Source organism: Ceratotherium simum, chromosome 33, assembly GCF_057802395.1.
Source record: "Ceratotherium simum simum isolate JZ-2026a chromosome 33, ASM5780239v1, whole genome shotgun sequence".
Taxonomy (NCBI): domain Eukaryota; kingdom Metazoa; phylum Chordata; class Mammalia; order Perissodactyla; family Rhinocerotidae; genus Ceratotherium; species Ceratotherium simum.
In genome coordinates this window covers 22,628,126-22,648,950 of record NC_141932.1, presented here as the reverse complement: position 1 = coordinate 22,648,950, position 20,825 = coordinate 22,628,126, and the positions used below count along the sequence as shown (strand labels likewise).

The following is a 20,825-nucleotide window of genomic DNA, read 5'->3' as shown; positions in this document are numbered from 1 at the left end:
GATGACACAGTTGTCTACATAGAATAATGTCCACAGTGGAACTTAAATGACTTTTTGGTGACAATTCTGTCACATTTCTCCCAAGAGATTTGCCCTGACATAGTCACCCCAGGTTTAGAAGCACAGGAGGTTTAGGTGAGTGAACCACAAACACAAGTTTGACACATATGAGAAATACTCACAGATATAGATCTTATATCCATGATAAGGCCATTGTCCTGCTGATCTGAGCCAGCCGCAGCCTATCCCTGGGCTCTTATTACTTGGTGTAGTGACTGCTTGTGATGTTTAAGTCACTTGCAGTGAAATCTTCCATCACTTGTGGCTGAAAGAATCCTTAGTGATCCTTTCATTTCTCATTCTTTCTTTGATATTCTCTCCCTCTCTCCCCCTGCTCTCCTCCTTCTCTTACTCTCTTTCCCCCCTCTCCCCAGTTTCCCTCCTCCCCCGTACACACACACTCAGAGAACCACAGTCACATATGCAGCCGAGCTGTCATTTATACAGTCACATATAAACAAGGTCAATGTCAAGCAAAATTGTTTATTTTCACACATTGCACAAAAATTACAAGAATAAACCTCTTTTGGGGTCTTCATAAACAAATAGGGATCTGGAAGCAATAATCTACGGGAGGTATTTGGTGCATAAACAATATCTCAGACACTGGGACAGGTTGCAGGTGGGTCTCAGGGGTCAGACACACAGGTCTCTATCAGCTACACGTTTCAGGTCCTGGGTGAGGAGGCGGAGGAGGTTGAACATGACAGAGGCTTGGAGGCAGCCACGGAACTCCTGTGGGGAGGAGGGATGGGTCAGCGGCCGCCCATCCTCTGGGCTCCCAGTTGCCCCCAGACACTGGTCACTCCCCGGTCACTCACCTTCCTCGGGGCCTCGTGGAGCCGGTGCAGCCAGTGGTGGAGGCGGCCCCGGGGCCTGGGGCCCACTGTGGGCTGAGCGGGGACCTGCGGGCAGAGGAGGGGGGACAGTGAGGCAGGGCCTGGGACCGGGGGGACATGTGGGTGGTCAGAGCCTACAGACACGGCCTGGGCGCCCCAACACTCACACAGGCCTGGAGTTGAGAGTGGATGAGGCTCAGCGTGTGAAGGGGCTGGTCCAGGATGTCCCCCAGGGACGAGTCAGCCATGGTCCCCAGGACCTGCAGAGTCAGGGCCAGCTCCGCCTCCAAGGCCACGGGGCGCTCCCACACCTGAGGAGGGGGACAGAGACAGGTGAGAGTGCACGGGAGAGAACAGGTGAGGAGACCGAGGAAGGGACAGGTGACGGGGAAAGTCAGGGGACAGTGGGAGGGCACAGCCACTGTGGCCAGGTGAGGGCAGAGGTCAGGGGGAATGGCGGGGGGGCAAGCAGAGCGGGACAGTGAGAAGCAGAAGGTGAGGGGGCCGCCTAAGGAGCCAGACGAGCGGCGCCCGGTGAGGGCAGGGGGCCTGACTCTCCCCTCTCACCTGCAGCTGCTTCAGGTGCCAGGTCCTGGGGAAGGGGCGGGAGCCGCGGCTCCTGTTATGCTTTGGCAAGAAGGACTCTTCCTAGAGGGCAAGGGCAGAGGTCAGCCAGCAGCAGGAGGGACATGGGGAGACTCAGGAAGCTGTCCTTCACCCTCATAAGGCCTCTCGCCTGGCTCCATTCCTGACTCCTGGGCCTCTTTCACAGAAGGAGGATCAGCGGCTGCCCTCAGCTCCGTGGCCCGGGGCTCTCTCTCTGGGTCTTGTCTGATCTCTGGCCTCAGTCTCCATTTCTAGGTCTCAGCCTGCTGCTCTGTCCCCAGCTGTGCCCCTGAACTTCCAGCTCCATCTGTGACATAATTCTTGCCTCAGCTCCATGGTGCAGTGTTTAGCCTGGACGGACAGGGGGTCGGGCTGTACAGGGGGTCGGGCTGATGCAGGAGAGCACAGCCGGAGGGTGGTACCTGTCCCCAGGGGAAGCCCCAGGCTGGGGAGGCCAGGAGCAGGGCAGGGCCGGGGGAGCCAGGGAGCCTGGGAAAGGGAAACTGCTGTGGAAAGTAACCGCCTGAGCTGGACAATCCTCAGGGTTGGGGCAGCTTCGGCCCCACAAGGAGGGGTCATAGGTGCCTGATGGGGTGGGGGCTCATCTCTCTGCAGGTAGCCTAAATGTGGAGGTGGGGGATGGTGAGGGGTCACCCAGGAAGTATTTCCATGAAGGGGCTGGAGGCTCCCAGACGGAGGCTGCTTAGGGGAGGGGAGACGACCAGGGAGAGGGCCTCTGTGGGGGGGAAGAGAAGTCAGTAAGGGGGAGACAGCAGAGAGTAAAGAAAAGGACAGGTCTCCTCGGCCCTCCCCCACCTGCCAAAATATGAGACAGGAATGAAAGTGTCTGCTGAGGATTTCAGGTCCAGCTGAGGTCTTGACGGGAGCCAGACAATTCTGACCAACCCATCCCTTCATTCATTCCTTCAGTCCATCGGTCCATCGTTGAGTCAAGAGTGTATTTATTGAGTAGTTCCTATAGGCCAGTGAACAAGACCCACAACCCTCCCTGCCCTCATGGAGTGGACACTCCAGGGGCGGGGTGGGACAATAACAAAGCAATGAACTAAATATGAATGACATCAGCTATGAAGAAGTGCTTCTGAGAAAGATTAAGCTGGAGATGGAGTTGGGTGTGCAGAGAAGGGATTGCATCCTATAAGAAAGGTGGACAAGGCAACATCTGATTGAAGACCTGGAGGAGGGAGGGAGGGAACCATGAGGACGTCTGGAGGAACAGCATCCCGAGCAGTGGGAACAGCCAGTGCTAAGCGAGAAAATGGCGAGGCTCTCCCCCTGGCACCTCCCTGTCCTGGAGACTTTCCACACACGAGAGCAGTGAATTCTCACAACTCCACTGAAGTGGGGACCGTGCTTTTTCCCACCTTGAACATGAGGGAGCTGCCACTCAGAGAGGTTAGGAGACTTGCCGAGTTCACACAGCAGGTACGCACCAAGGGCAGACAGCTTTGCCCGGCAGCCAGGCCTTCACCCCTGGCCCCTCCTGCCTCAGAGGGGTTGAGTTTCTGGAGGAAGCTTGGCTGCGCTCTCTGTCACCCGGCTCCTCCCACCCAGGGAGCCCCTGAGGGGACCTGGGGCCGACTTTGCCTCGCCCACCCAAATCCTCTCACCCCTCCTTCCTCAGAACTGGAGATGGAGACAGGAACGGGCCCCCAAACCCAGGACGACACCTTCCTGTATCCTCTGTGCCAGGTGTGGCCATGACTGCAGCCGCCCCAGCACCTCGGCCTTCAGACACGGGAGGAGGTCTACTCGCTTTCCCTTCCCACATCCCGGACCCTGGACGTGTCCGAGAGGCAGACTCCGAGTGCAGACCAGGACGACGCCCAGGGCAGGGGTTCTAACCCAGCATGGAGGTCAGGGCCGGCCTGTGGACTGGGACGGGCAGAGAAACATCTTTCTTTTTACTAACCTCTCTCTGAAATTGGACATTTCCTTCCTGTCTAATTTCTTATGGCTGCTGCAACACATCACCACAAACTTGGTGACTTAACACAAATTTTCCATCTTCTGATACTGAATAATCAAAATAATCATATTTTGCATATGCATACATATATGTGGTAGAATATTATTCAGCCCTAAAAAGGAAGGAAATTCTGACACATGTACAACATGAATGAACCTTGAGGACATTATGCTACGTGAAATAAGCCAGTCACAAAAAGATAAATACTGTATTATTCCAGTTATATGAGGTTTCTAGAGCAGGCAAATTTGTAGAGACGGGACATAGAATGGTGGTTGCTGGGGACTAGGGGGAGAGGGGAGGGGGAATTGTTGTTTAATGGGGACCAAGTTTCAGTGTTGCAAGATGAAAAAGTTTTGGAGGTTGGTTCTGCAACAATGTGAATATACTTAACACTACTGAACTTTGCACTTAAAATGGCTAATATGGTAGATTTTCTGTGTATTTTTCACAATTAAAAATTGAGGGCCAGCCCCGTGGCTTGGCGGGTGGGTGCGCACGCTCCGCTGCTGGCGGCCCTGGTTCGGATCCCGGGCGCGCCCCGACGCACCGCTTCTCCGGCCATGCTGAGGCCGCGTCCCACATACAGCAACTAGAAGGATGTGCAGCTATGACATACAACTATCTACTGGGGCTTTGGGGGAAAAAATAAATAAATAAATAAAAATTGAGAAAATTACCTAGCCAAAAAAATGAAACAATGTTAAACACTCCATAAATTTATGCTCACAGTTCTGGAGGTCAGAAGTCTAACATCAAGGTGTTGGCAGGGCTGGTTCCTTCTGGAAGAATCCATCTCCTTGCCTTTTTCAGTGTCTAGACGTCTCCTGCGTTCCTTGAGTTGTGTTTCCCTCCTTGCGTCCCTCCAATCTCTTGCTTCCAGTGTCTCACCTCCCCTACTGACTCTGAGCCTCCTGCCTCCCTCTGTGATGACATTGGGTGTCCCTGGTTGACACAGAATAATCTTCCCATCTCAAGACCCTGAACTTAGTCACATCTGTAAAATCTCTTTTACGGTGTAAGGGGACATATTCCAAGGACTAGGAACACCTCTGGGGGCCATTATTCAGTCCACCACACATCTGTACAAATGGAGGCCACAACCCACAACCCAGTAGTGTTAGCAGAACTTGTGACTTTGTCACCAGAAGAAATCACAGATGTTTCCATATCACAATACTTTCCAGTAGGCATCTTGAAATAACATTTATGCTCCACTCTACTTTTAATTACAGTAGCTATTAAAGCTGCCACGAGTGACTTTTTATTGAATGGCTTAATGAAGAAGTGCATAAATTACTATATCACAGTTTTAAAAAATATTTTGATAACTGCATTACAATAGAAATTGGATTCCTTTGTCCTGTGAATTTTCTTTTATGCCTCAAGGCAGCCACGAGGCCCAAGGCGTGAACATGTTAAGAATGCCCACCCTCGGGGCCTGCAGAGCAAAGAACTGGGTCCTTGGACGACGGGGCAGAGCCGTCCTTCACACTGGCCCACTCCCCTTGGGACTGCAAGGGGGTGGAGATTTATGCTTATGAGTTTCTTTAATCCACTGGTGTGGAGGGTCTCTCTGTTACAGCAGCTCAGCCTGCGTGTGAACTCTACTCAGCGTGGACTGACGGGTCTGAGTTGTTCTCACCTGCGGGGGCAGATCCAGGGTTAGTGGGGCTTGAGGCTTCCACAAGTTAGGGGCTTCTTTTAAAAAACAGAATAGACGCAGCCACTATGGAAAACAGTGCAGAGGTTCCTCAAAAAGTTAAAAATAAAACTACTATATGATCCAGCAATTCCACTTCTGGATATTTATCCAAAGTCTATTTTCACTAGACTTAGTGAAAATATTAAGTCTAAAAGAATATGCACCCCCGTGTTGATTGCAGCATTATTTACAATAGCCAAGACATGGAAGCCACATCAGTGTCCATCAAGGAATGAATGGATGAAGAAGATGTGACCTATATAATAATGGAATATTATTTGGCGATAAAAAAGAAGGAAATCTTGCCATTTGTAACAACATGGATAGACCTTGAAGACATTATACTAAATGACATGTCAGACAGAGAAAGATAAATACCATATGATCTCACTTACATGTAGAATCTAAAAAAAAAAAAACGAATTCAAAGACACAGAGAACAGATTGGTGGTTGCCAGAGGTGGGAGGTAGGAGGTGGGCGAAATGGGTGAAGGGAGTCAAAAGGTACAAACTCCCAGTTACAAAATAAATAAGTCACGGGGATGTAATGTACAACATGGTGACTATAGTTAATAATACTGTATTATACATTTGAAAGTTGCTAAGAGAGCAGATGTTAGAAGTTCTCAACTCAAGAAAAAAATTGTAGCTATGTGTGGTGATGGATGTTAACTAGACTTATGATGGTGATCATTTCACAATATATACAAATATCGAATCATGATGTTGTACACATGAAACTAATATCATGTTATACATCAATTATATCTCAATAAAAAAAGAAACAGAATGGAAAAATATTTTATTTTGCTTATTTTATAAAAACATATGACCGTGTGAACACATTGATAAGGCACTGCCCCCGACCCGGGATGCCAAGAGACACCAAGGATGTCACAGGTATGGGAATAAGTACCATCAGGACCGGTGTGGACATGGACCAGATCCCAAGAGCGCTCTATCAAAGGTGAGCAGAAGGGAAAGTTGATGTATTTGTTCCCAGGGCTTCCGTAACAAAACACCACCGACTGGGCAGCTTAACACAGAAATGTATTGTCTCACAGTTCTGGAGGCCAGAAGTCCAACATCAAGGTGTCAGCAGGGCCACGCTCTCTGAAACCCGTAGGGAATCCTTCCTTGCATCTTCCAAGCTTCTGGTGGTTTGCTGGCAGTCTTTGGTGCTCCCCGTCTTGTAGCTGCACGCTCCAATCTCTGCCTCCTTCTTCACAACGCGTTTTCCCTGTGTCTCTGACATCACATGGCCGTCTTCTTTTAAGGACAACAATCACATTGGACTGGGGCCCCTCCTACTCCAGCATGACTTCCTCTTAACTAATTACACCTGCAACAACCTTATTTCCAAATAAGGTCACGTTCTGAGGTACCAGGGGTTAGGACTTCAACATATATATGGGGGGGGAGCACAATTCAACCCATAACAGTTGGATTAGGGAGAGTTTATCAATACCGGAGTATTCCTCAGTGATAAAGGATTTAACATCCCAGCAAGGAAGCTGGGAGATGGGGTTAATACACTTGGAAAACGTGAAGCGCACACTCCATGCAGTAGAAATGGCAGGAGACTGGTATGAAAAGGCTCAGAGGACGTGCAGGAGGGGTTATGTTACATGAGACTGGAGACCCACCTGGCTACGTGGTCCATGGAGATGCTGCACTAATGACACTCTGTCTTCCAGAGTGAGAGGGATGTCCCAGCAAGGGTGTATCAGCAACACCGAGAAACTCAGAGGAGGCTCGCTCCATGGGCCAGGGACGACAGTAGGGGATGCTTTTATAAACTGGACTCCCTGATAACGATGACATTGGTAGCACCCCTAAATAATAGAGGTGGGGGGGTGACACAAACTCCAGAAGTGAGCTGGACACAGTTATTGCGATGAGCAGCAAGGTTGGATTGGCAGCCAGTGAGCCTGACCTACAAAGAGCATTGGAGAGATTTAGTAGAACATAAACCTCCAAGGGGCAAGATGGATGGCAGTCAATAAGAACATTTATTAATCTATACAATCAGAAGAAATTGAGGATGCATGATCCAGAGGCTGAGGGCAGATGCCCTAATAAGAAATCACGGTCCCCTGCCCCATTTCCAGACCTGAGTCAGTCTTCAGATCCCAAACTTCAGGAGAGACCAGGCCCCTGTGAGGACAACTCTGCAATGCCACAGCAAGTGTGTTCATCAGTGACCTCCACAGGCCTTCCCCAGAGGGACCCGACCATGGTGAGCTGCCTTGTACCACTCACGAGAGCCAAGTGTTCAATTTTCAGGAATTTTGTAAGTTGATTGTTAAGCAAAGCCATTAAAAATTAAATTATGTAAACTCACAATTAAAAATTATATTTAAAAAAGTAATAAATACTCATAAATCACTTCCTGATTATTTTACCACATTTTACTATTATCTATGCCCTTGAGGTTATTTATAGGTTGAATTGCATCTCCCCAAAAGGTACGTTGAAATCCTAACCCTTAGTACTCAGAATGTGACTTTATTTGGAAATACGGTCATTGGAGATGTCATTGGGTAAGATGAGGTCACTAGCGAGGGCCCTAATCCAATCTGACTGGTGTGCCCATAAAAGAGGAGGAAGGCACACAAAGGGAGAGACACGCAAGGAGAAGCCAGCCGTGTGACAAGGAGGCAGGGACTGCAGCGATGCATCCAAAGACCGCCAGGGATTGCGGGCGAACCCCAGAAGCTGGAAAAGGCAAGGCAGGGTTCTCCCCTACAGGTTTCCGAGGAAACTGCTGGTACCTGGAGTTTGGACTTCTCGCCTCCAGAACTGTGAGACAATAGATTTCTGCTGTTTTATGTCAGCTAGTTTGTGGTACTTTGTCATGACAGCCAAGAAAGAAAACATTATGTCTATTACATCCTTATAGAAATACTCTATAATGACGTCCCGCCGCAGTCTCTTCCAAATTCTGTGCTCAGGGACGTCATGTTGGCAGCTTGACATCAGCCATCGTGGCTGTATCTACACCAGAGAAATTGGAAAATGCTGCAAATCAGAGCTTTTCCTCTCAGAGAGCCAGTTGTGAAACATCTACTGGCAAACCATTGCAGTGGCAGTTTCCTTGGGTACAAACAGCACACTGGTGACAGGTGAAGACGCAGAGCTTCTGATAACTGGTGAACGCGGGGTCAGGATCAGTGTTGATGCTGGGGACCCGGAGCGCCATCCTGGCCCTTCTGTTAGCGGGGGGTGCATGGTGGCAGGGAAGAAATGGAGTCCAGACCCAGGTGTGGCTCGCAGAGCTGTTATAATGGGAAAAGGCCAAAGAGAAGCTTCTGAAACTGGTCCCTTCCAGGCCTGGCCATCATAATTTTAAAAAAATCATCACATCCCAGAGGTTACGGCAGAGATTAACACCATCCTCCAAGACATGAAGGATGCAAGAGTGGTGGTCCCTGTCACATCCCCGTTTAGTTCACCTGTCTGACCCTTCAAACACCATATGGATCAGGGTGGAGGACAGCAGACGTGCAAACTGAACCAAGTCGTAGCCCAAATGCAGCTGCTGTGCAGGACATGGTCTCTTCGCTAGAGAGGGTTCACGCAGGCTCACTCTCTGATATGTGGCCGTCGACCTGGCAAGTGCGATCTTTCTGTCCCCACCAGAGAGGAGAAGCAGAAGCAGTTCACATTTCCTTAGGCTGGCCAACAGGCACGCTCAGAATCCGGCCCCAGGGATGTGTTAGCATCTGGCCTCTGTCGTAACATCAACTGCGAGGCCCTGGACCATCTGGACCTGGCACAGATCTTTACATGGGCTCACACTTCAGTGGCACGTGTTACTCAGATGGTATGAGGAAGAAGGGACAAGTACGTTGGAAGATATGCTCCAGAGGTGGGAGAGAAACCCTTCAAAAATTTAGGAGCCTGCAACATGAGTGAAGTTTTTAGGGGTCCAGTGGTCTGGGGTATGTCAGGACACCCCCTCCAAAATAAACTTATTGCAACTCACACTTCCCACCAAGAAGAAAAGGCACAAGGCCTGTTAGGCATCTTCGGCTTCGGCAGACAGCATATTCCACACTTGGGAATAAAGCTCCAAGCCACAAACATGGGAAGGTGTGAGCTCTGAATGGGTGCAGAACAGAAGGAACTCTGCAGCGGGTCCAGGCTGTGCTGCGAGCAGCTCTCTCGCTTGAAGCGCATGATCTAACAGACCCTGTGGAACTAGAGGCATCTGTGCAAGGAAACACCCCTTGTGGGGTTTGCACAAACCTCAGCAGGAGAATCACAATGCAGCCCACCAGGGTTCCAGAGCAAGGACAGGATGTCCACAGCAAAGCACACACCATTCACAAAGCAGTGCCTGGTGCGCTGCTGGGTCACGGAGGAGAGAAGCCACAGGACCACGAGGCATCGAGTGACCAATATGAGCTGTCTCACCCAGCAAATCGTAAGGCCAGGTGAGCCAAGCACCCATTCTCTGGAAGACGGAAGAGGTGCCTCCTCTAGGACTGGGCACAGGCAGAGCCAGAGGACAAGTCAGCTTCATGCACAGGGGGTCCAGCTCCATGTCATCCGTCACTGTTGCATCAGTGCCTGTTCCTCTGTTCACACCCACGGCCACATGGCAGGGGACCCTTTATGACAGGCTGATGATGAAAGAAAGAGGCTCAGGTTGGTCCATGGGTTGGCCCAGTATGTGGGAATAAGAAGAAAATGGACTTTCATTTCACTACGGCCCAGTTCAAGGCTGGCCCTGAAACATGGTGCTGAGAGGAAATCTTCCCAATGGGCAGAGCTGCAGGTGATGAAGCTGATGGTCCACTGTGTGGAAAGGGAAGCAGCCCAAGGTGACTGTGCATGAACTTATGAGCAGTGGCGGATCACCCTGATGCTTGGTCAGCAGCCTGGAATTAGCCTGAAAAAGATGAGATGATCACAGAAGAGGACATTTGGGATAGAGGTATATGGATGGACACGTGTGGGTGGACACAGTATGGAGATGTTTTTGCATGTCAATGGCCACCAGAGAGCATCAACTGCTGAAGTGACATTAATCAACCAAGGAGAAATAATGACGTGGCCAGTTGAGCTCAGCCTCTATCATCAGCCTCCCCAGCTCTGGCACCCCGGCCACAGGAATGGAGCAGCCATAGTGTCAGGATGGAGGCCGGGCATGGGGCCCAAGAGCACGAGCTCCCGTTCACCAAAGCTGACCTAGCTGCTGCCACAGCAGAGTGTCAAGCTTGCCCGCCAGAAGCGCCAGCCCTGAGAAGACGACCTGCTGCTCGGTGGCCAGTTGACCGCATTGGATCCCTTCCACCCTGGGTGGGGCAGTGATCTAACTAGACTGGGATAGCCCAGCCATGGGTTTGCCTTTCCTGACCTCAAGGCCTCAGCCAGAACTATCATCTGAGGGTTTTCAGAACTCTGGTCCACCAACAAAGGATCCTGTGTAATATCACCATGGAGGAAGGGATTTTAGTGTAAGGGAAGTGCAGCATGGCAGAGGACCATGGGATCCACAGGTGCCATTACACACCCCATTACCCAGAAGCTTCTGGCCTAATTGATCAGAGAAATGGCCTATTATAGATGCAGGTTAGGCCATGCTTGGCATTGAAACTCAGCAAGGATAGAGGACCATCACTGGGTATGTAGCATCCACCTTAAATCAACTGTCGCTATATGGTGTTGGGTCCCAAGTAGGTAGAAAAAGGAGTCTGGGAACCAGGAGTGAATGTGAAAATGGCATGCTTCCCACTGACCCACCTTAGAAATCGGTGCTTCCTACCAGAAGAAGTTTAGGCCCTGCAGATTCAGAGGCCCTGGTTCCCAGAGAGGAGTCCTTTCCACCTGGAAGACAGCACAAATCCCACGGAACATTAAGCTCTGACTGTCACCCAATCACTGCCCTTCTGCCAAGAGAGCAACAAACAAGAGGAGGAGTTTGACATCTTGAGAGGGGTAATTGACCCTGCTGTCAGGAGGAGGTAGGGATCTGCCGCACAGTGGGGGCAGGAAGAACACGTTTAGCACTCAGGTGATCCACTGGGGCATCTTCAGTTACTCTCTTGACCAGACGTAGTGAAAAAAATGAACAGGTAGAGAGGAGCCATAGCCTGAGAAGGTCATGGTCACAATGGCCTCAGACCACTCAGGGATAAGGGTTTGGGTCATCTCCTCAGGTAAGCACCTAATCCCGCAGAAGTAGGGTGAAGGGAATCTAGAATGTGTGGTGGAGGGGGGAATAGTGAGTACCAGTCACTTCCCTGTGACCAGCTGCAGAAGTGGGATGTAGGTCATCCTCCTAACCCTTCTTCTGTAGGTTCCTCCAGAAGATCAGACCAAGCAGAATCCTGGAAAAGCCGTTCCCAGATCCAGCCAGTGATCAGAGCTGTGCAAGGGGGGGACTGTAGTGGATACTGTGGGGATCACAGCCAAGCCGCTGAGAGCACACAGCCCTGTCCCTCCATGGGAATTTCCCTGATCCACAGGGAACCGCCTGTCCCATGTTCATGCCTCAAATTCAGAGGAAAGCCCATAGCAGTAACTGACCCATGTGGAGGTGCAAAGGCCCTTGTGTCAGTTTGGAACAATTCCGAAGGACCCGCCCAGCTCCAGAGCTCCCTGCAGGATAAGTGGAGACCTTGTTTTCTGTTGTGTTGTGGGGTAGTGTCTCCCTCTACCCCATCCTGCCTGCACACTCCCTTAGAGTCTGTCTCCCAAGATTCCGCCCCAGTAGAACTTCTGCGTGGAAGTTCTCATCTCATAATCTGTTCCCAGGAAACTCAATCTAAGATAAGTGTTATGGCAAGTCAGGTTCAGCTCCCTGGGGTCTCTCTCCCCATTTCTTTTCTCCAAGATGCTCCCCTCTTTCTCTCTTCCACATTATCACCAGCCTGGAAGTGGCTGGTGTGGGCTGACGAAATATCAGGAACTCGATGGGGAGAGCACACGGTCACGCTCCCCAGTAAACCACAAAGTCATAAAGCAGACAAGTCTCTAACTATAAGAAATTTACTAAAACTATCATGACTACATAAACCATGTAATTTAAATATGGAAGTGATGGATTTATTTCTTTTGCCAATTTTTCATCAAGAGAGCAGGGAAAAACGAAGGAAAACTATGAGCATTTGGTTACTTTTGCAAATGGTATTTAAAGTTAAAGTCTTTTTGTTTTGATATGGCCTCTCTTTCTTCCACTCCTCTGGGCACCCCCAGCCATGAACCCCGGGCGAACACATTCACTCACACAGCGTCATGCACACTTAGAGTGTTGTGTGGAGAGAAATAGATCTGTCTATTGTGGCCTAATTGTACTTTCCAGAGACGGTCCCTGCAATATCTCCATCTCACAAGCTCTACTGCAATGTGACATTGCCACCCCACCATCACGAGCCCCCTTTAGTTTTCACCACCCCTTGAATCTGGGTGGGGGCCGAGACTGCTGGGAACATAGCACACAGTGTCACTTCTGGGTATAGCCCTTAACCAGCCTTCAGCTGTGACTTCCTGTCCCTGAAACACTGCTCTGAGGGCAGCCAGCCCCCACGGAAGACGTTCAACTACTTAGGGCTGCAGGCTGTGAAAAGACCGAGTCACGTGGAGATGCCGCTTGTAGGTGCTCTGGTCAACACCCCAGCTGAGCTCCCGCCGTGTGAGTGAGCTGTCGGTGACCTCCAGCCCGGGCCAGCCTCGGATCAATCATGTCCCAGCTGACGCCTGACTGCAGCCGCGGATGAGATCCCACGTGAGAGTCACTCCCCTGAGAGAGACCCGGAGAGGGAGACAGGTGAGACGGGGACAGGTGAGAGGGCATGACCAACTGCCAATGGGTGACAGTTACCAACTCTGGCTAATATTTTTAAGAAAAACAACTAACTGAAGGCACTGGAGAGCAGCCGGAAGCAGGCAGAGACTGGCAAGCTTTTAAAGAACAGAAAGCACTGTGTGAGATCTAAGTTCACATGGCTTTTCCTCTGGGGACGCACCTCCGTCCATGTGGCAAGGGACAGCTTGAACTCCTGCAGGAACAGTTATTGACTTGAGGTGTCAGACACCAGAGTTTGGGGACTGCCAGAGCAGTTGGGAACTGAGAGGGGAAATCCCGATATGGAGGGAGCCCCAGAAGGGGGAGGAGCTGAGTCTCCATAGAAAATACCCTGAATCTTTAATGTACTGAAAGAGAAAAGAAAGCTGTCAATACAGAATTCTATATCCACTGAAAATATCCTAGAAAATTGAAGGGAATGTAAGACGGCTGCTCTCATTTCTGTCATTCAGCAAGAACAGAGGAAGGACATGAGGAGGGCATTGCCATTTCCTTTAAAGGAACAGCTCATAAGGGGCTCAGATCACTTTCACTCATGTGCATTGGCCAGAACTTAGTGTTGTAGGTCCAGGGAAGGCTGAAAAACGTTGTCTTATTAGACTAATCTTGAACACTTTTACAATTCAGGGGTTCTCTTAGTAAAGGAAGAAGGGAGGATGTATTTAGAGATAACTAGCTGGAGTCCCTGTCATTCCTGCTTTGTAGACAATTATGTGATTGTGATGACTGGAGCAGCAGCAGCCGTCTTATGATCTAGTGGGGAGACAGTACTGATATAGTGAGGATAGAGGAGCAGCCAGATGGAAAGAGCCTGGATCCGCTATGACATCATGCCCTCTAAACCAGTACTGTTCAGTATAAATATTATGTGAGCCACATTTGTAATTTTAAGTCTTCTAGTAGCCACGATTAAAAAGGGAAAAGAGGCACTGGCCCTGCGGCATAGCGGTTAAGTTTGTGCATTGCGCTTCAGTGGCCCAGGATTTGCCGGTTTGGATCCTGGGCGCCGACCTACTCACTGCTCATCAAGCCATGCTGAGGTGGCGTCCCACATAGAAGAACTAGAAGGATGCACAACTACGACATACAACTATCTACTGGGGCTTTGGGGAGAAAAAAGGAAAAAAGGAGGAAGATTGACAACAGATGTTAGCTCAGGGACAACCTTCCTCAAAAAGAAAAAAAAAGAAAAGAAATATATGAAATTAATTTTAAATATGCTTTATTTGACCCAATATATCCAAAATATCACTCCAACATTTACTCAATATAAAAAGTATTAGTGAGATTTTACTTTTTTTACAGTAAATAAAAATTCTGTACACACATACATCTATTTCCTAGCCCTGTGCACTGAGACGGTAGAGAAGCTGATATCCTTGTAGCAATCAGCCCATCTAGCTCCCAGATCTTGGTTTCTAAATACTGTTCCCCACCAAAACAAACCAGAGCTCCTTGGGGAAATGGCTGCTGACAGAAATGGGGCAGGAAGATGACAAGATGAGCCTGGAAATCTTATTCCAGAAAGCAAGGAAGTGCTCCAAGATTGATGGGGACACATTAAGAGGACGTGGGAGCCCCCTTTAAAGGGTTCCCATTGGCCTCCTCTGGGAACTTGAGCAACAAAATAAACAATAGTAAAGAATGACAATCCATTGAATAAAATGAGAATTCCTAAGTCCATGTTGATATAAATCAGTTGGTGAATACATACACAAGGGAGGGGTGAAAAGCTCTTCCTAAGGGTCGAATGTCAACGAATAAATGTAGAAAGAATGATGAAATTAGAGACTCACTATTCAGTAATTGACATGATATTAACAGTCAGGCAAACACCATCCTTGGATGCTAAAAGGGAGGGGTCAGAGTTTGAGAGTAGGTATTTACACAGTCTCAAAGTTTCTCCACATATTTGTAACAAAGAGAAAAATAGTAACTTTATAGTGGAGACATTTGGCAGACAGCATCTGAAAAAAAGTTTTTATAATAAAACTTCTTCAAATTCTGGAGTCTATTTTGTACTCAGAGCACAGCTCAGCTCGTCCCAGCTACATTCCAAGGGTTCAATAGCTACAGATGGCCTGTGGACCACACCGGACAGCCCGGCCTTAACTGGGCCCTGCTGTGCCAGACTCTCACCATGTGCGGTGATACATGTTCTTGTTATAAAGACATTTTTAGTTTACGTTACTCTACTTAGAGCAGAATGTACTCTAAGCGACCCACTCACACCCTCAGAGGGACCACACGCGCCCACACACAATCACACACAGACCGTGGTAGGCTGAGTAATGGCCCCCAGAGACACCCACCCCCATCCCTGGAGCCCATGACACCTTCTGCTACACGCCAAAGGGACTTTGAGGATGTAATTAGGGCTTACGGACTTTAAACTAGGGAGATTATCCTGGTTTATCTGGTGAGCCCAATCTGAACACAGGAGTCCCTAAAAGCAGAGAACTTTCTTGGGCTGGAGGCAGAAAAGAAATGGGGCAGAAGGAGAAGTCAGAGGGATTCCGAGCGTGAGAAGGGTTTGACACACTGTGGCTGGCTCTGAGGTGTAGGGTCCCACGTGCAAAGACCAGAAAGAGGGCACCAGGGGCTAAGGACAGCCCCTCACAGCCAGCAAGGACACGAGGACCTCAGTCTTCCACTGCAAGGGACAGAATTCCGCCAACAACATGAAGGAGCTTGGAAGCGGAGTCTTCGCAGGGCCTCCCGAGAAGGATCCAGCCGGTATCACTCTGACTCAGCCTCGTGAGACCCTCATTTAGCAGAGGAACTGGCCGAGCCCCCCGGATCTCTGAGCTGCAGAACGGGAGACAACAAATGCGTCTTGTTCCGAGATGCTCAGTTTGTGATCATTTGTTATGGCAGCAAAAGAAAACACCCACACAAGCACACACACGGTCCCAACCACAGAGAGCATCCTTTCGTCATTGTTTATTTGCACAGTTTTTATAAAAATATATAAAAATAAACATTTTATTGGGCCTGAGTTTGAGAATTCAGAAACCTATCATAAATACATAAATAGTGGTTTGGTGATAATAAATTAAGACAAGTGGCTGATGCGTCAACATCTCAGATGCTGGGACAGGTTGCAGGTGGGTCTCGGGGGTCAGACACACAGGTCTCCATTGGCGACACATTTTACGTCCTGGGCCAGGAGGCGGAGGAGGTTGAACATGACAGAGGCTTGGAGGCAGCCACGGGACTCCTGTGGGGAGGAGGGATGGGTCAGCGGCCGCCCATCCTCTGGGCTCCCAGTTGCCCCCAGACACTGGTCACTCCTTGGTCACTCACCTTCCTCGGGGCCTCATGGAGCTGGTGCAGCCAGTGGTGGAGGCGGCCCCGGGGCCTGGGGCCCACTGTGGGCTGAGCGGGGACCTGTGGGCAGAGGAGGGGGGACAGTGAGGCAGGGCCTGGGACCGGGGGGACATGTGGGTGGTCAGAGCCTACAGACACGGCCTGGGCGCCCCAACACTCACACAGGCCTGGAGTTGAGAGTGGATGAGGCTCAGCGTGTGAAGGGGCTGGTCCAGGACGTCCCCCAGGGACGAGTCAGCCATGGTCCCCAGGACCTTCAGAGTCAGGGCCAGCTCCGCCTCCAAGGCCACGGGGCGCTCCCACACCTGAGGAGAGGGACAGAGACAGGTGAGAGTGCACGGGAGAGAACAGGTGAGGACACCGAGGAAGGGACTGGTGACGGGGAAACTCAGGGGACAGTGTGAGGGCACAGCCACTGTGGCCAGGTGAGGGCAGAGGTCAGGGGGAATGGCGGGGGGGCAAGCAGAGCGGGACAGTGAGAAGCAGAAGGTGAGGGGGCCGCCTAAGGAGCCAGATGAGCGGCGCCCAGTGAGGGCAGGGGGCCTGATTCTTCCCTCTCACCTGCAGCTGCTTCAGGTGCCAGGTCCTGGGGAAGGGGCGGGAGCCGCAGCTCCTGTTATGCTTTGGCAAGAAGGACTCTTCCTAGAGGGCAAGGGCAGAGGTCAGCCAGCAGCACGAGGGATGGAGGTTAGACCATTCAGTGTGACTGGGGGATGGCTGACAATGGAGGAGGGGAGGTTAGCTTGCTGAAGGATGGTGGGGGCACCTCCATTGCGGGAGGACACGAGTCAGTCCACTGCAGCCAGAGCGGGAGATAGCCCACTGTGGGAAGGGTGGAGCTTAGCCCAGAAGGAAGGGGGCAGGTCTACCCTCAGCCAGGTGTAGCAGGGTGACCCACAGAGGGAGGGGTGGAGGTTAGCCCACAGCAGGCGGGGCAGAGGGGAGACTCACAAAGGCATCCCTGGCCCTCCTGAAGGCCTGCAGCTCTCGTGGGGACAGGGACTTGTACTGGGCCATGTGGCAGCCCCGTGCATCCGGGGGGGCCCTGAGGCGCACGGAAACTGCTGCTGTCCTGGTCAACACTGCGGTCATCAGCGTCAGCACCGGCACACAGCCCACAGCCACGCCTGTGTTACGGAAGGACAGAAAGATGAGGGGATGGACGAGAAATCAGGGGCTGGGGAGGTGAGGGTCACGCACAATGACGTGGGGCTCACCCAGCTTCATCCTTGGTCTCTGGGCTCCGTCAGCAGACGGGGGCTCCAAGTGTCCGCTCTGAGGTTGTCACCTGGGGTCTCTCCTTCAGTCTTGTTTGGTGTCTCTGACCTCAGTCTCCTCTTCTGGATCTCAGCCCGCTGCTCTGTCTGTCTGTCTCTGAACTTCCAGTTCCGTCGGGGATGGAACTCCCGCCTGAGCTCCATGGTGCAGCTTTTAGCCTGGACAGACCAGCAATCTGGGCTGATGTAGGAAAAGCGAAAACAGCCTGAGGTTGATACCCACCACCAGGGGGGGCCCAGGCCGGGGAAGCCCAGAGCGGGGCGGGGCCCGGAGCCAGGTGAGCGCTGGGTGAGAGGGAAACTGACAGGACTCAGTGCTCGCCTACAGGAAGGTGAGCTCCGAAGACGAAGCCTCAGGGCCGGCTGCTGCAGCCCCCGAGGGGTTCACGGTGCCCTGACGGGGCTGGATCCAGGACGGGGCTGAGGAGGGGGCAGAGAGACTCGCCTTTCTGCAGGATGTCCCAAGGCAGAGAGTGGAGGGAAAAGGCACCCTAGGGAGTGATGCCACAAAGAATCTGGAATTTCCAAGAGGGACACTGTTTGGGGGAGGGGACCCCGGGGGAAGGCTGCTGGGGTGGTAGAGAGTCAGAAAGGGAAAAAGCCCAAGAATTAAGAGAGGAGACCAGCTCTTCCCCATCTGCCCCCACCTGGTACCCACAAAAAATGAACGGGGCGTGGGGAGCTGGCACCAACATCTTCTTTCCTTGTCCAGGCACAGAAGGACCGGGTCTAGGAGGCTCTGCTAAGGAATCGGGGTGAGGACAAGGACTTCAAGAAACCAGTTGGTTTGTGGCCAACGCCTTCACTCGTTCCACTCGTATTTATTCAGTCCACACTTTGTGTCAGGCACTGTGCAAGGTGCAGGAATAGAGCAGTGAAACAAAATACATAAAACAGTCCTTCATGGAGCTTTTGACCAGAGAGGAGTAACAAAAAGCATAAGGGGAAGTGAAGTGTGTGGTATGTGTTACGTCAGGGAATGGAAGATGAGAGAAGGAAACAGGCATGAGAGCAGAGGGCAGGAGGAAGTTTGCGTGAAACCAGTTGCTGGGAGAGAATGCACTGGAACAAAGACCTAAGGGAAGGGAGGGAGGGAGCCGTGTGAGGATCTGAGGGGGAGCCTATTAGGCAAAGGGAACAGTCAGTGCAAATGGAAAACAAAACACCCTCCTCTTGTTGAGCGTGTACGTGTCACAGAGGCTTCGCCACAATGTGGAATTGACTACCCACAGTAGCACCGAGGGCATACATACTGTGCTTTGCCTACATTTTAAATACAGAGTAACCTGCAGGGACTCAAAGAGATTAAGACACCCGCCCAAGGTCACACAGCAGACAAGTGGTGAGGGCAGGATTTTAACCGAGTTTTCTCTGACGCTAGACAGTAACCAGTGCGCCCTCCAGCCTCTGTGTCCCTAGATCTCCTAGGCCTGGGGGTGATGAGTTTCTTGGACAGCAGGTGCCGAGTCCTTTTTGACACTTGACCCCCACCCTGACCCCTTCTTTCCCTCATTCCTAGTTCCAGGGAGGTGGTGGACAGAAGTGCTCAGTTGGAAAAATCTTTGAGCCCTGATACATAAAAATGTATCAGAAGCAAGAGCAGGGATGTACCAAGTCACCCACCAGTGCCTTGGGCAGTTTCTGTCAATTGCAAGGGCTTGAACCCAGGGGAGGGGACATTGCATCAAAGGAGAATTCTGAAAAGCGACATATTATCTCAGAATTCCTAGCCTTCGTACTTATTTTTCTTGAAAAGAAAGTTCAGTGAGGTGGTTGAGAGCAGGGTCCCTGGAGCTAAAGGCTGTGGGGTTCAGACCTGGCTCTGACCCTCACGAGCTGTGTGACATTGGGAAAGAGGCGGGCAGTTAGCAACAAAGATTGCCAGCCCAAGATCTGGACAAATGGAAAATGTACACCTGTTTGTGTATTGATGTGTCTGCGGTTATTTATGGAGACTTTTTTTTTAATTTATATTTTAATTACTTTTTTATTGTGAAATTTTTGTCATGCATTGTTGTTTATCAGTCACCATATAAGTGCATCCCTCCACCCCTTGTGCCCACCCCACACCCCCCTAGCCCCTGGTAACCCCCAAACAGTTCTATCTGTGCATGTGTTGGTTGATCTTCCACATATGAGTGAAATCAAGCACTGTTTGTCTTTCTCTTTCTGACTTATTTCACTTAACATAATACCCTCCAGGTCCATCCATGTTGTTGCAAATGGGACGATTTTGTCTTTTTTTATGGCTGAGTAGTATTCCATGGTATATATATCCCACATCTTCTTTATCCAATCATCAGTCGAGGGACACTTGGGTTGCTTCTATGTCTTGGCTATAGTGAATAATGCTGCGATGAACATAGGGGTGCATAAGCCCCTTTGGATTGTTGATTTTAGGTTTGTTGAGTAGATACCCAGTAGCAGGATAGCTGGATCATAAGGTGTTTCTATTTGTAACTTTTTGAGGAATCTCTTCTTTTTTCTATTTTTTCTGTGAGGAAGATCAGCCCTGAGCTACCATCCGCGCTAATCCTCCTCTTTTTGCTGAGGAAGACGGGCTCTGAGCTAACATCTGTTGCCAATCCTCCTCCTTTTTTCTTTTTTTCCCCCAAAGCCCCAGTAGATAGTTGTATGTCATAGTTGCACATCCTTCTAGTTGCCGTATGTGGGACGCGGCCTCAGCATGGCCGGAGAAGCGGTGCGTCGGTGCGCGCCCGGGATCCGAACGAGGGTGGCCAGTAGCCGAGGGCACGCACCTAACCGCTAAGCCACGGGCCGGCCCTAAGGAATCTCTTATGGAGACCTTTTTTTAAGACCTCATCTGGAAGCATTACAAACACTATTTCAATGTGCATTACTCATTTGGAGGGAAGGATAATAACGCCATTAGATGGGTGAGAAACTGAGGCTCAGAGAGAAGTAACTGGCCCACGGTTACTGCATGATTACGTGGCAGGGTCAGAATTGACTCTAAAGACACCTGATTTTTCTGGCTCAGCACATTTTACTGAAGAGTGCGCCCCAAATGATCACAGGGCAACAACAGTGCAAATGCAGGAATATTTAATAACTGGCAATACATTAACACCGGGAGACAGAATAGTAAATACACACAGGAATTTCACAAATTAAAAAAAAAAACACACATAAGTAACGGAATCCCAAAAACTATAGTGAATGAAGGACTTTGGGCCCCTTC

The 20,825-nt window shown here is 50.5% G+C and overlaps 2 protein-coding genes across 2 annotated transcripts; both read right to left on the bottom strand.

Moving 5' to 3' along the window:
• Positions 1-696: 696 nt before the first annotated feature.
• Positions 697-8,402, bottom strand: LOC101408347 (interferon lambda-1-like). The gene is made up of 7 exons (XM_087421945.1): positions 8,306-8,402; positions 5,122-5,140; positions 2,847-2,890; positions 1,467-1,519; positions 1,067-1,210; positions 882-965; positions 697-795 (listed from the first exon to the last, which is right to left on the bottom strand). The coding sequence occupies exons 1-7, from the start codon at positions 8,400-8,402 to the stop codon at positions 697-699; spliced, it is 540 nt and encodes a 179-aa protein (XP_087278071.1).
• Positions 8,403-16,137: 7,735 nt separating this feature from the next.
• Positions 16,138-17,767, bottom strand: LOC147912888 (interferon lambda-3-like). The gene is made up of 6 exons (XM_087421944.1): positions 17,635-17,767; positions 17,298-17,473; positions 16,908-16,988; positions 16,508-16,651; positions 16,323-16,406; positions 16,138-16,236 (listed from the first exon to the last, which is right to left on the bottom strand). Exons 1-6 carry the CDS (start codon positions 17,765-17,767, stop codon positions 16,138-16,140), a joined length of 717 nt encoding a protein of 238 aa, XP_087278070.1.
• Between the last annotated feature and the right edge of the window lie 3,058 nt (positions 17,768-20,825).